Genomic DNA, 14,858 nt, shown 5'->3' with positions numbered 1-14,858 from the left:
CTTCCTCTTCCCCCACCAATCTATCTGGGTATTCCCCCCTCTGCCATCATGTCACTGTTATGGCTGTCCTTATAGAAAAGAGCCATTTGAATGTGTTTAATTAACCAAGAGGCTTTAATTAGTTCTGATTGGGCGGGGGTTGATGGAAGGAGAGCCGACGCCAAGCAGGAATCACCAGGATAAAACTGGCCGTATCGTTTAATGGGGGACCCACAAAGTGCCGTCTAATGGGGGTTTTCAGTGGTTGTAAATTGATTTCCTATTTTTAGCATGGCTTATGTTTCTAAACTGTTCAGCTGTTAGTAAAAAAAGTGCCCAAATAACCCAAAATGTACCCAAGATATAGTAAGCAGTAAGGGTTGGCATCATGTGGAGCAAAAATTTGAATACATAATATGACAGTGATTAAAAAAATTTTTTTCCAAGGAGATGTGACCAATATCCATGCATACAATGTAAACATCATGGGCGTAACAAATACAAACAGTAATGTGGTGCCACTTTCTAGTAAGGTATGTGTCTACAGATCAAATGTAGAGACATACTGATGAAGAAATACTTCACTTAATGAGTCTATATTATGTTCATTTAGATTAATTTGAATTTCAACTTCGTCTAAATGCATTAATTAATGCTACTGTGGTTGAATTTATAAGTTGCCTGCACTGCAGACTAGGCTCTCTTAACAAAATGTCTCACAAAAGAACAAAAACGTTGATTTGTGTGTTAGTATTCTCATAATATTCCGTGGCAGTTACAAAGTATGCATTCACTATGCGGCCATGATTTTAGATGACCTGAGGATGTGATGTTATGTACGACAAATTGTATCATAAACGTTAAAGCAATTTTGTCACTCATTCGTCATTTCATCATTTATTCTGCAAATGGACCAAAGTCAACCTCCACGCCGAGAGAGGGTGTGCATGGATGTACTCTCAGTCTATCCCACTGCCATCACCTCTTGCCTTGACCAGAGCGAGGGGCAGCAGTGAGCGAGCAGATGTCGGGATGTGACTATCAGCGGACGAATTTAGAGAGCTGGTGGCCATGCAGGTGGAAAGAACCCCTGAAATAAACAGACAAATAGGGTGGAAACAAGGGGGCTGTGGATGCAGATAACAGCACGAAGCAATACCCATCATCAGGATTTACAGTCCAGCCGGCGTTGGTTGTGTTGGTGGTGGATTAATAACCAGTCATAAAGAGGTGGGAGGGAGACTGTGTTTTGCAGGAGGACGAGAGTGAAGGCATCAAGAGAGGAAAGAAGAGAGAGGGGGAGTGTGTAAAAGAGAGAGAGGGGAGTAGATAAAGCCAGACCCAGGATGATGAGCTCTGCACTGCCCTACGACTCGCTGTCAGCTCGGCCGAGTCCCAGTAGACGAGCTTTGGATAGGGAGCGCGAGCAGCTAGCTGTGCGAAGACTGTCCTCTCCACGGGGTCTCGACCTGCTCAGTCCTCCTCCTCTTCCTCGTCGACCCTCTGCCATCCCTGGTTACCTGCTGTCACCGTACCAGGATCAGGAGGAGCAGCTCCAGCAGCAGCTCCAGCAGCAGCAGCGACTATCCTTGTCTGTGTGCTCAGAGGCCTCCCTGGCGCCCCCTGCACCTCCACCTGCGGGTGCTGCCCCACCCTGCTGCCGCCCAGTGGGAGTCATGCACCTCCTGCGCCTGGGTCTCCTGGCGTTCAGCTGCCTCTTCTGGGCAGCCGGCTTGGCCCTCTTCACCCTGGGTGTGTGGGCTCAGATTTCACTGGCGGACTACATGCTGTTGTCTGCCAATCGTTACCCCAACGCCCCACTCATCCTACTGTCCACAGGTGCCGCAGTCACCGCCTGGGGCTTTCTGGGTTGTCTGGGAGTGGCTGCAAACCTGCCATGTGTACTAAGAGCTTATGGGTTCTTTCAACTTGCTGCACTTATAGCTGGTTTGGCAGCCGGACTCTCAGGACTCTTCTACCGTGAAGATATCGCTGGAGGATTTCGCAGCGGCTTACAACGAGCGGTGGCCGGCTACACAGAGGATGAAGGCCGTGCCGATGCTCTAGACAGCCTTCAGAGGGCCCTTGAGTGTTGTGGAGCTGAGGGATGGCGTGACTGGCTCACTTCAGATTGGGCTATCCAACATATGACCTTCCTTCCCACTGAGAACGGTACCTCGGTGTCCCTGCCTGACAGCTGTTGTGTGAGGCGCAAGGGTTGCAAGAATCGCCCTCTTCTGTCAGACGATAGTGAAGGAGTAGCTGCTGCAGGAATCCACCCACATGGCTGCTTCCGCAAAGTCTTCAGTTTGGTCAACGACAACGTCTTCCACATTGCTGCCACAGTGTTGGGATTAGCCTTCACCCAGATCGGAGGCATTGCCCTGGCTTGTCTGCTCGCCAACAAACTAGCACCAAGACAACATCGCCGTGTAGTGGCCCATTAACGGTCAATTTTAAGGACTGACCAATTTGGAGATGGTTAAGATTGGTAATGAACAATACCCTCAAAGAGTTATAGAGTTGCGAAGTTGGGGGAGTTTTTGGGGTATCCAGGGTTCCACAAATTGAAGTCAGATTTATTGTCTGACAAGATGAAATGATTGTTAGTCAGTTGTTGCACTCCCAAGGCTTGGGTGGTGCATGAAACTCCCGCTTTAATTATCAGTACAACAGCCGCTTTAAAAAATATCTGGACCATCGATGATAACTCAAAGGTAAAAGCCCATGTGCATATAAAACTGAGGATGGGGGTCAACTTCAACTCCTGAGATGCATTTCGCTTTAAATTCTCGTTTGTGCATTAACAGTGGAGGGCTGAAGCTCTGTAGAAACCTGACATTTAGCAGCTTCACGTTCACTTTCAGGTTCAGTTTTGGATTGATTAAACAACTACAGCATTGAGGTTTATTTCTAACTGCAAAAGACGCTCTGAATTTGCTTTATTTCTGATATGCGCCTTTGACTTCGTCTCCATAGCAATGACAGGCGTGGCTCATGGATATTGTGTTTATAGCCGTCTGCCATATCAACCTGATGAAAAAAAACATGATTTCTTCTAATTAAAACTGACAGTCATAACCTAAACTTACAGTATTGTTGAATTATCCGAAACACTCTTTTGTTTCTTTGTTGTGGAACCTTAAGGATATCATTAAAAGAAAATATGAATTTAGTAGTGAAACACTTCAAAAATCAGAAACTCCTCACACTTCGCAACTATTAGACACTCATTGTTTGCCTGCCTCTCTTTTTTGCATAAATATACTTATTCGATTCAGTGTTAGGGTAGAAGAGCTACAATTAAATCTAATGTCCATTTGATTCAGTAATACCTCCAAACAAGAGGCAGTCTTAGATCACAAATACGTGGAGTCAGGTTGGGTAGCAAACTTTTATTTTGGTAGTACAGAATGATGCTTTTCTGCTTTTTTTTTTTTTGCGGTATGGTTTTGTTTCAGAAATTTTAAATATAAGCATGACTTGATATACTCCACCGTGTAGAATGTAAATAGATATTAAAAACAATTATCTAGAGTTGAGTTCTACTGCTTTCATATTGGATTCTTCTGCAAGTTACCTCATGTAGTAGATGTCACCACTGAATGCACAGGAATGTTCACCAGCAGTTTTCCACTTTAGATGATTTAGTCTGGCTGTTTTCAGCAGATGTTCGTGTCTACATCATTTAGTTGTTCCATCACAAAGACCCAACTGTGTTAAAATGGTGCTTTAGGAAATAGCTTAATACTGTGTGTGATATTTTGTGCCACTTATACTGGACACCTGATAAGCTGTTCTAATGTTTACTGTGCTCGGGTGAGAGAAACAGCTTCCTCCAGATGTCACTGTGTTGCAAGAGTTTGTATGTTCTGAAGCACAAGTTTATCTTACAACACTGAATTTAATGATTAACATGTCTTCTAAAAATCATCAACTTAAAAAAAGTGTTCAACATTTTGAGGATGTGTTGGTTCAATTTCTTGTTGAGAGTTTAATGAAAAGATTGGTATTATTTTCATGTCTGTATGCTAAATGAAGGTAGAACCAGTGGCCTGTTAGCTTAGCTCAGCCTGAGTGCAGGCTTTTTTTTAAGGTGTTCATTGGATTTTTTTTATATTAGGACAGTGCCATGCTGGCTGCTTCCCACTAATTATGCTAAGTTATCTAGGCTGGCTGTAGCTTCACATTTAGCATACAAACAAGAGAGTGGTATCAATCTTTTCATCTGTCTCTTGTCAAAAAAGCAAATGAGTATGTATCTCAAAATGTTAAACTATTCTTTTCATGATCGTGAAACATTTTTTTTTTTCTCTGAACTGGTTATAATTAGTGTTTTAAGATTACTGTATACATTGAAATTATACAAATCCGTTAGCCTTCCTTCCCTTCTAGCCTCATCGTCTCACCTTTCCTTTTCAGGATAGGCCTTTTTATTGCTCTTGTAATTGCAATGTATGATGAATATCCTATATTCAATCATGTATAATCCATTCTCATAATTACCAACAGTGCAAACAAGCATGACTGAAACTGTAAACTATATGTGTCAACAATAAACAAAAAAAATCTTCTGCCTTATTACAGGATATGATATTGATTCAACACTGGGAGTGGAAATGTCAAGGTCTGCTGCCCTTGAATATATTAATGGCAACAGCATTCTTGTAATATAATGGTGACGTAGTAAAATAGATACAAAAGAAAACAACTTTCAGCACAGCAAACTAAAGGCATCTCTGAAGTGTGTATGTATATAATAAATGTGTGACCTGCTGAAATCTCGTAAAGAGCCGTTTTTAATGTGACATTTTTTTCCCTCTTTAAGGTGGAAATACCTTGACAGGTGGCAGGTGTGAAGCTGTCATTTGCATTTTAAAGACCTTAGAAGTCTAGGTCTTTACTTTATGAGAAAGGCCACGCTGGAAGTGTGCCAAAATGGTAAATTCCCTCGCTGGGAGTGGTCGATCCTCATATAAGACCTCTGGCCGGGCCCTTCTGAATTATGGCCATCTGAATGACATCTCATTTCTACCACCTGAGACAACGGTGATTAGATCTGCCCTTGAAGGGAGACAACAGATACAGGCGCACTGCTGGGCGTGATGAAACACAACAGCCTGACACAGCATTGATTAGTTTATGGAGCAGAAAATCATGAACTATACCCTCTGCTTGAACTGGTTAGCATGAAGTAGTCTTTCATACATTTATCACAATGTTTGCCTTAAAAGCCACATACATCAGTGCTCAGAGACGGATAGGCTTTGGGCTGTGGCCTCTAAACAATGAATACCATTTTCATGACCTAATTATGGTATTGATTAGCCTACATTATGCTCTAACAAGGCTTGCGGATGCTTTCTGTCTGATTACACTGTGCTTGTCTAACCTATTTTTGCTTGAGGCTGCCGCATCCCCACTAGTTTCACTATACAAAAGATGAGCACTGAGATATAGTGCGCCAGCAACACCTTAACTCAAGGAAACCACAAGGGGCCTTTTGCTCACAATACTTCTGAAAACCATTTTAGCTTTGGCTGATTTAATGTTCACTATTTATGTCACCAGAAATGACCCAATGGCTGTAGGGTGGTGCAGATTATATTCTCTAAAGTGAAAAGAATATGCAACTTCATTAGCAAGATTAAGCGTCACAACATTGATTAAGTAAAGGTTTTTACATTTGCAGTAACCAGTATTACACTGGATATAGCTAAATATAGCTAAATATATTTAGCTATATTGTGAGTCTCAATCTTAAAAACACAACTAGGTCTAATCCATGAAATAAACCATTCATTCACTGTCTTGAATAATTTAAAATCCTTTAATATAGCCCTTTATGTCTATATTTATTTAACTATAATTCTATATATAGATTTAATGTATACATTCAATCCTTTAATAATATATATTTTTAAAAATTAACGTCACAGTTGTCAAGTTATATTTTCCCACATAGGCTATACCAGGGTTCTGTGAAAATATGAAAATGCTGTATGTAGTATATTGTCCTTGCACTTTCAGATTTTGAAGCAGCTAAAATAAATATGGCTTGAAGCCCTCTCAACACAATGGGTGTGTCCCCAAACCCTCTGCAAGCCTCCTGCATCTGATAACAACACGGATACCATTCATTTGATTTAGGATTTTGGCTTGGAGCTCTTTGAGGAATTCAGAAATCCCCCCCCCCCCCCCCCCCCCCCGCAAGCTACTGTCCGGATACGTCTCAGATCTTAGAAATGCAGCTTGGATTGGTCGAAATTTCGTTGTTTAAAATATGAGTCCAGTAAACCTCTACTGTCGAGGACCGTGTGGGACTTTATCTCGACTCTCCGCCTCTTTAAGTCTGCCCTACATCTGACTCATTTTGGTCCCTTGCAGTTTGAACAGCGGTCTGTGCTCTGCCCCATATTTTATTTGGCAATTCTCACCCTCGCCGTTGCGTAAAAGCCGCTGCGCTGCGCTTGGAAATGTAGTTCTTTTTGCGCACGACGAGGTCTCCAAAAATGGACCTGAAAGCCGAGCTCCTCAAGTCCATCTGGTACGCGTTCACATCTCTGGACGTGGAGAAGTGTGGGAAAGTCTCCAAATCGCAGTTAAAGGTAAGCAGGGATGACTGTGGTCGTTTTAAGATCAGGAAACTGAGACCGAGGGCCGTGAACTGGACAGTACAGAGACAGACTGACTGTATTTGTTTGTGCCTGAAACAAACCTGAACTCACCAGTCTCTACAGTTCTCTTTATATGTTGTGAAATGTTCATTTGACGTTGTAATCTAGGAGACAGTGAACACACAAACGCCTTACAAGCTCACAAAGGAGTCCAAATATTTGAAAAAGCTCCCAGTTTTCTTTCAACAAACACTTTAACAAACACAGAGTGGAGGTGAGGTGTGAGCCTGTGTTTGAGCTTCGAGCTCAAAGTCCAGATTTTCCCCTGTGACCAAGAGACATAACACCAACACTGTCAGGGCTTCAACACAGCAAGAGGCAGAGACTTTATTTTGCCATTTTCCCCCACGGTGAGTGTTATTTTTGTCTGTCATGTTGCTTTCTGTCCCGTTCCTACATGCCTGGCCGAGCCCCCACAGCAGAGAAGAATCCAGGGAACTGGCAGAAAGCTGTCCTGACATGCTCAGTCACTGAGGACCAGCTGTCTGAACTTGTGTGTGTGTGGATATATGAAGAAAGTGCACAGAGGACTCAGACTATGTGCTGACCTTTCTACATTTTAAGTGAGATCATAACTACTATATATATCTATGTCTATATGTCTGTGTTTCTTCCTCAGGTGCTTTCCCACAACCTGTACACGGTGCTGAACATCCCACACGACCCTGTGGCTCTGGAGGAGCACTTCCAGGACGATGATGATGGGCCGGTGTCTAATCATGGCTACATGCCCTACCTCAACAAATATATACTGGATAAGGTAATACGACCGTTAAAATCACCTATAAGTGCCCCTTTTATTTCTGATAGCAGTTATCTGGATGCACTTTACAAGTCTGTATGTTGTAAATTAGTGGTAGATAAACTGCTCCTTGATGTTTTATATTCCGTGGTACTTTGTATTTGTGTTGTGTTTTAGTTTAGGATGCTTTTATATTATTTTTCATATAAAGAATTTTTGACTAAATTAAAGCTCTCTATATAAAAAAAAATTATTATTACTGGTAACTGGTAACTTTACTTTTGAGGCCCCCTGTTTAGCATTATTATTTTATCTGGGGATCTTGGGTTAAAGACACGAGGATCGTGGATCCTTGAAGTTGAGCATCCCTCCAGTATGGTTGTTAAAGAATTTGTTGCAAAGATATCTGCAGAGGAAGACTATTTTACTGTTGAATAGCAGATTTATGGCCAAAAATGACAGTTACTGTCACTTAAGTTAACAAAAAACTGAAAGTTACATTTATAATAAATAATGTAAATTATATATGTATCGCCTTAATTATAGTTAAATCACAACACAAAGACAAAAAACATATGAAAACATGAATTAGGAAATTAAGGGTTCACATACTACGTGTGAATATTGATATATCTGTGATAGTAACGTATCTGATGATAATATTGGCATGGATGGGGCTCTAATTACCAAAACCACTGATACATCTTATTCCTACATGCCATAGAGCTCCACTGTCGTCGAAACTAAAACTATTTTTTAAAAAACATATAAATAAGCCTCTTTGTTAGACTGAGTAACATGTTTCTTTAGTACCATGAACACAGCTAGTTTACTATGAGTCAGTCCATCCTACACAATCCTGCTGCTGTATCACATTTGCGTCAATCCACTGCTGAAAATAGTCCCCAACAAATTAACTATTTTCCCCTGTTTGAAAACCATTTGCTTAAAACTACAGTGCTCAGCTGTTTCAGGAAAGTATTTTAACTTATTAAGTATATTTTTGTGACCAGTTATTAAAGATTTACATCTTCAGGACCAAGGTGTTTCCTGTGAGTTGTTAACAATAACAAAAACATAGAATATCACCAGCCTCATCCTTTAAGTTCCTCTGTCCTCCTCTAATGTACCCCAGCCTTTACATGACTTATACTGGTTTGAAAATACTGAGATGTACTCTGCATCTATCATTCATTGATGTTTGAGCTTTATCGGCTTGTTCTTACAAGAAATGTTTGAATATTTTGTTCCACAAATGTTTCTCAGAAGCGGAGCTGCTTGTGGAGGATGAAATACTCGTAATGGTTAAAGTTAAAACTCAGTGAATGAGTGAATGAGAAAGATATAATCTCTGTGGTTGACTGACCTATTACACCCTATAATTAAAACGGAAACTTTTGATAACAGTTCAATAAAGTTTCAATCATTACGGGTCTTTTTCTGCCTTTTCAGGTCAAAGAGGGGATGTTCGACAAGGAGAAGTTCGACGACCTGTGCTGGATGATGACCATGAAGAAGAACTTCAAGGGGTTACCACAGGGGGCGCTGCTATCAGAGAGAGACTGTTTCAAGCTCTTCTGTTTATTCAACCTCCTTTCTGAGGACCGCTACCCGCTGGTGATGATACCAGAGGAGGTAAATGATGAGACAGGGGAGTTTTAGCGCGTTGAACAGGAATTTGTTGTCGACCTGATGGCCGAATTGTTAGGGAAGAACACGCGCCCTAACAATTCGGCCATCAGGTCGCTGCTCAAGGCCCCATGGTTCGCCTCCAGGCCGACTCTCTCCCTGCATTGTCTGTGTCAAATAAAGGCATAAAATGGTCAAAAAAATAACAACAGGAATTTGTACCAACACTCAATGTTGAGAGTGACTTTATTTGAAGGATCTCAGTGAGCCCTGAATCGACTAAGGGCTGGCTAAGAAGACTCTTGATCATTCAGACAAATCGTGCATTGGGAGAGAGAAGGGTCACAAATCCATATGAAACATGCAATAACTGCAAACATGTCTTCGTTAACATTGAGTGGACAAATAAAGATGAACAGAGGAGCAAATCACACTGGAAAACAGGGCAACACCACAGGTTTTAATGCAGTGACATGAGGCACTTTCACTGGGATCGGTTTATTGCTAGAAAGAAATATTAGTTTCTATATAAACCCAGCTTGTGTCCCAACAAACTCAGACCATTTTACATTTTTTCACGGCAGTGCAAGTAAGTAAGTTAATGAGGCTCTTCCTTCCTGCACTTCCTCCATAATGCTTTTGGTTTCCTGTAGACAGAGACGAAAATAAACTGCTTTTGTACTATCAGGACAGTAGCTGTCCCCTGTTAAGGTATATTACAGCGATATACTAATCCAATATGTCAGTGTATTATCTGTATCAGCGGATATCCCTGCAGCTCTTGTGTAAAGATTAAGGCTTACTCTAATATCTGAATGGTCTTAGGTGGAGTATCTCCTCAAGAAAATCTCCACAGCCATGAGTGAGGAGTGGGATGGGAAGCCCTTGGAGGACTTAATATCCCAGAATGCAACCTTGCAGGAGGAAGGTATGTCTGTATGGACATTCCTGGAGCACATGGGTGCAGGCTACCTGCTGAGGGTCACCAGTGCCGAGGCCTTCAGTCTGGCTTTGGACGAGGTCTTTCTGGAGATGTACCACAATGTCCTGAAGAGGGTGAGTGTTTTATTCCAGTGCATCTGCTATTTTTTTTATTTTTTTTGGTCATTTTAAACCTGACCACTGTTTTCAGGGTTATATGTGGAAAAAGGGGCACATGCGTAGGAACTGGACTGAGCGCTGGTTTGTGCTGAAGCCCTTCTCCATGGCGTACTACATCAGCGAGGACCTGAAAGACAAGAAGGGAGAGATCCAGCTGGATAAAAGCTGTGTCACAGAGGTGGGTGAGGAAATATTTAAAGCTTTGGTAGGAGGAAAACATCTTCACCTCCTCACCGTTAACCAACCATCAACTGAACCAGCTTTCTATGACGTACCACACCTGAGTCTGACTGTCTCCGCTCTCTGCTGTAGCCTCTTCCAGACAGGGAGGGGAAGCGCTGTCTGTTCTGTGTGAAAACCCACAATAAAACCTATGAGATGAGCGCGTCTGACCAGAGACAGAAGGTGGAGTGGATTCAAGGTGTGTTGGTGTGTACAAGTGGAAACGCAAGGACAAAATCACAAATTAATGACGCCGATTTATGATGTGTGTGGTCGCTGCCGTGTTGTGCTCGTCATAAACCAAGTATTTTAAGTATTTTTTTCATTTCTGTCAGGATTTTTTTTGGACTGTTCTTTGGGTGTCACTGTTTTTTTTTGATGCGTTCAGTTACTGATGAAGAAAACTGTCTGAAGTCTGTCTACATTGTCTGAAGAGCTGCGAAGATTAGCCAGTTCAATCAGTTAGTTGTATGGATTTAATTGGTGACTATTTTGGTAATCGGTAAATTGCTTCAGTCATGTTTCAAGCGAAAATGCCAAATAGTTGTTGGTTCCAGCTTCTCAAATGTGAGGATTTGGAGCTTTATTTGTATCATACATGACAGTAAATGATTTTTTTGGTTTTAAAGTGTTACTTCGATAAATCAAGCAATTTAAAGAGATTGCTTTTGGAAATTGTAGATGTCTTTCAGTGCTTTATGTTGCTTCTCAGACTAAACAAGTGATCGATTGATTCAGAAAATAATCAGCAGATTCATTGATAATGAAAATTATCACACAACATGCAATATGTCAGGTCCTCTGAGGTTACAAGAGCAATCAGTTAGCCAGAAAGGAGCATAGGGTTAGCAGGAGTGGCCTGACCTGTTTTAGTTATGTTGAACATAATGATCACTGCTCATTTTCTTTATTAGAATTTACATTAAGATCTTTGTGTGTGTGTGTGTGTGTGTGTGTGTGTGTGTGTGTGTCATCTCTCCAGCCATTCAGACAGCCCTCCGTCTCCAGGGCGAGGGCAAGTCCTCCCTTCACCACGAACTCAAACTGAAGAGACGGGTCCAGCGCAAACACAGCCAACGGGAGCGCAGCCGGAGCGCCCGCAGCAGCTGCAGCAGCCAATCAGACGACTCGAATACCCAAGAGATGGAGAAGATGGAGAAAGAGAAAGACAGGCAGGATCTGGAGATTGAAAGCATCATCCAGGTAAGAGAGAGGACGGGATCAGTGGAGGGACATTTTTACGTGATCACGATGTCAAGCTCACTTTTAAACCTCGCTAAAGACACAATAATGAATGTGTGTGAGCGTTATGTGGCATTTATCTGTGTTTCACAGCATGCACGGGAGTTGGAGACTAGACGAAGGGAAGCAGAGGAGAGGGAGAGGAGGAAACAGAGGGAGGTGCAGATGGAGCTTGAAAGACAGTTGAAAGAGGCTGAGATGGTAAGAAGGTTTGCCAGATGACAAGATTTATTTACAGTTCTTCTGAAATGGGATTTAGAGTCCATCCCATTGGCTTTGATCTCTGAAAACAGCAGGAACACATTGGCATTATAAAAGTCAGATTTAACCTTTAGTGATTTTTAGTGGTGGAGAAATGGTTACGACATTCCTGGAAAAGGTGATTCAGGAATAGGTCAGTTCTTTCCACTCAGCTGCTGTGTGTGTGTGTGTGTGTGTGTGTGTGTGTGTGTGTGTGTGTGTGCGGCCCAGTTGAGAGACAGCATGCAGGCAGAGATGCAGGAGAAGGAAAAGGAGGCTGAGCAGCAGAAGAAGAGGATCCAGGAGTTGGAGCTGACGCAGCAGAAACTGGAGGCTGCTCTCAACATGGAGATCCAGGCTCAGCTGGAGGAGGAGAGAGCCGGGCAGGAGCTGCAGAGGTCAGAAACATACGCTCCCAGAGTATTCCCCTCTGTGCTTTAAACCAGGGCTAATTTAGTGTCTAACACAGTGAGCCTCCTCTCAGACAAAACTGAGAATATAAGAATATTAAAGGAGCCTGTTTTATTATTTGCCTTACTTGTATTATGGGATAATAATGCTCTGGAGATATAAACAGGAGGTATAATGTATAATTTTTATAACTTTTATTTATTACTTTGATACTGAAGAAAGCTTCTGGTGTGTGTTTTATTTTCTATGATTTCTAAGTGGATTTATAGAGGTTTATTTGCAATGCATATTGAAGATAATGACATCCTCGAAAGTCACTCTGAATCTAAAAATATCTGCATCATGTCTGTGTGTTTGATGCACTGAGGGTTTTGAAGCATTTCAATTCCCTCCATTAACATCACAGCTGCTGCTGGTGCAGCTTCTAACTCTGCGGGTAAATGGGTCAAATCGGCAGCCAAACTCCATTAACTAACTTCCCATTGTTTCTGGAACATCAGCATGCACATGTCCCGGTTACCTCCCAGGGTATTTTTGCCTCGTGTCTCTAAACCTCTGCTCTGAACCGAACCAAACTACACAGACATTTTCAGTAGCTTAATTTCTGCTCTTTCTTCATTCCTTTCTCCTTTTCTCCAGGTTGCGGCAGGCTGAAGAGGAGAAGAAGAAGCAGTGCCAGCTCCTGCAGGAGCAGCAGAAGGCCCTGCAGAGCCTCAGCTCCATAAAAGAGGCCTCAGACGTCAGTGCAGGCGAGGACACCCCCTCAGCCCTCCACTCGGCCTCTCAGGAGCTCCAGGATCTGCAGGCGTCTCGCCAGAGGAGCCACCAGCGCCTGGAGGTGAGTAAGAGGCAGGTTGGATCAGTGATGTTTAATATCATAAAAACACTCACAAGCAGCTGCTGCTGTATCCTCTCATCCCAGGAGGTTCAGGAGAAGCTGAGGAATGCCTGTCAACATGTGCGGCACTGGAACGTCCAGCTGAACCGCCTGATGACGCCCATCACTCCTGGAGGTGCAGTACGCTCCTTGTCTGGAGCAAGAATCTCTAACTGCTCCAGGGGTTATGATAATATTAATATTAATATTAATAACTTTATTTATATAGCACCTTTTAATTGGAGTTACAACGTGCTAAACAGTAAAATAGAGGAAAGAATTAAACTGCTAAAAAATAATTGGACTTCCAGAAATAATTAAAAATACAACACAGATTAGAACATCAAGACAACGAGGAGGTTCTGGTACCACTATCTTTTATTTGAAATTACAATATTTTAAAGTTAATAATTTATTTTCTCAGAAATTATCTATTCTCATGTAGAAAAATAAAATCTAATGCGACTTACTTTAATCTTTAGATGTATTTTCTGACTGTAATAATTCAGCATTTTGCACAATAAAACTTTCACTACATTTGTATTTATGATGACTTTGAAACAAAAAAGTAGAAACACAGAGTGCACACTGGTGCATAATCCTCTAAATGTGTTATTTTAGTAATGGAAACGTGTAGAATCTTTAATTGAGCAACTGGATCCCAATATTCCTAAAAATGTAGTGACAGACAAGTGTGAGTAAAGTAAAGCAAAGTAAATTGTTCCAAAGGGGAAATTTGTTTGTACTATGGTTCATTACTTTACATAAAAACACAAGAGATAATGAGATATACAGCTTGAGACAGACTGGTTTCCTAAATTAATTCCTACAGTAACTTTTACTACAGTAACACATGAGAAAACACACCACATCTTTATTCCTGGGTTTGGACCTGCTCCAAAAATGAATAACATCATTATCTTTGTCTATGACCTAACTCCTAAAATAGGACAATAGCATAATCTCTTTGGGATAAATGTTTATTTTGCTGTTACGAAGCCTGACTTTGAGTCAATTGTGGAATTTTTCTTTCTTTTTTTTTTTTTTTTTTTTTTTTTTGTAGAGCGTTTGGAACATCGCTTATCAACAAAACAGATGTGTCCAAAAAAGGAAGGAGCCCTGGCAAGTAACGAGTTCATCTCTAAATTGAAGATACGAACCAATCAGAACAGCCAGACGCCGGGGGACAACCAGAGACTGGAGGAGCAGATGGAGGCCGCCCACCTCTCAGACAGATCAGACGAATCGCAGGGAAAACCCAACGGACAAATGTGATGAACCACGTCGACAGTTAAAGGGAACAAGTTTTCTAATGTACGAGTTTAAAAAAATGATGACAGAAATTCTTCATTTGTGTGTAAGATTGAGAGTGGAGAGCGGAGAGTGCAAGAAGAAATGTGATTTACAATAATGCATAGAAAACCTGCAAAATGCATTGTATTCTATTTATATTCAGCACACTAAGGTGGAGAACAATGCAGGATTGAATGAAAATACATTTGACTCAGATCAACAGAGATTTACAGTTTTGTATAATAAGGTTTCTCGGTGAATAATAAAACTTCATTTTGTGATACTTGTCATTTGAATTGCTACAGCCTCTCTCTACAGCTGTCTCTGTTAATGTTAGCCCCCTCTTGCAAGTTCTCTGCTGTAATCTGATGATCGAAACCACAGGAAGTTATGTGTGTAATGACTGTGTCCAAGTAAAAAGGTTAAAACACGCAGATGAAAACAA

The 14,858-nt window shown here is 41.6% G+C and overlaps 2 protein-coding genes across 3 annotated transcripts; both read left to right on the top strand.

The window, feature by feature from the left end:
- The first annotated feature begins 1,199 nt into the window (after positions 1–1,199).
- On the top strand, positions 1,200–2,536 carry LOC139635002 (tetraspanin-7-like). Its single transcript, XM_071501873.1, has one exon. The coding sequence runs from the start codon at positions 1,326–1,328 to the stop codon at positions 2,424–2,426; it is 1,101 nt and encodes a 366-aa protein (XP_071357974.1). The 5' UTR covers positions 1,200–1,325; the 3' UTR covers positions 2,427–2,536.
- A 3,543-nt stretch (positions 2,537–6,079) lies between these two features.
- On the top strand, positions 6,080–14,703 carry def6c (DEF6 guanine nucleotide exchange factor c). 2 transcript variants are annotated; one of them, XM_071501871.1, is made up of 12 exons: positions 6,080–6,587; positions 7,276–7,416; positions 8,851–9,033; positions 9,853–10,083; positions 10,160–10,306; positions 10,441–10,549; positions 11,333–11,553; positions 11,686–11,793; positions 12,064–12,230; positions 12,883–13,081; positions 13,166–13,256; positions 14,184–14,703. In XM_071501871.1, the coding sequence occupies exons 1-12, from the start codon at positions 6,492–6,494 to the stop codon at positions 14,393–14,395; spliced, it is 1,905 nt and encodes a 634-aa protein (XP_071357972.1). In that variant the 5' UTR covers positions 6,080–6,491; the 3' UTR covers positions 14,396–14,703. The 2 variants fall into 2 exon arrangements, with proteins under 2 accessions (XP_071357972.1, XP_071357973.1); XM_071501872.1 differs by lacking the exon at positions 6,080–6,587 and adding an exon at positions 6,897–7,006.
- Positions 14,704–14,858: the final 155 nt, after the last annotated feature.

The sequence above is a fragment of the Trachinotus anak genome, unplaced genomic scaffold, assembly GCF_046630095.1.
Source record: "Trachinotus anak isolate AG129_WGS33_773 ecotype Australia unplaced genomic scaffold, CSIRO_AGI_Tana_v1 ptg000018l, whole genome shotgun sequence".
Taxonomy (NCBI): Eukaryota; Metazoa; Chordata; class Actinopteri; order Carangiformes; family Carangidae; genus Trachinotus; species Trachinotus anak.
This window is presented reverse-complemented; position numbering and strand designations above follow the sequence as displayed.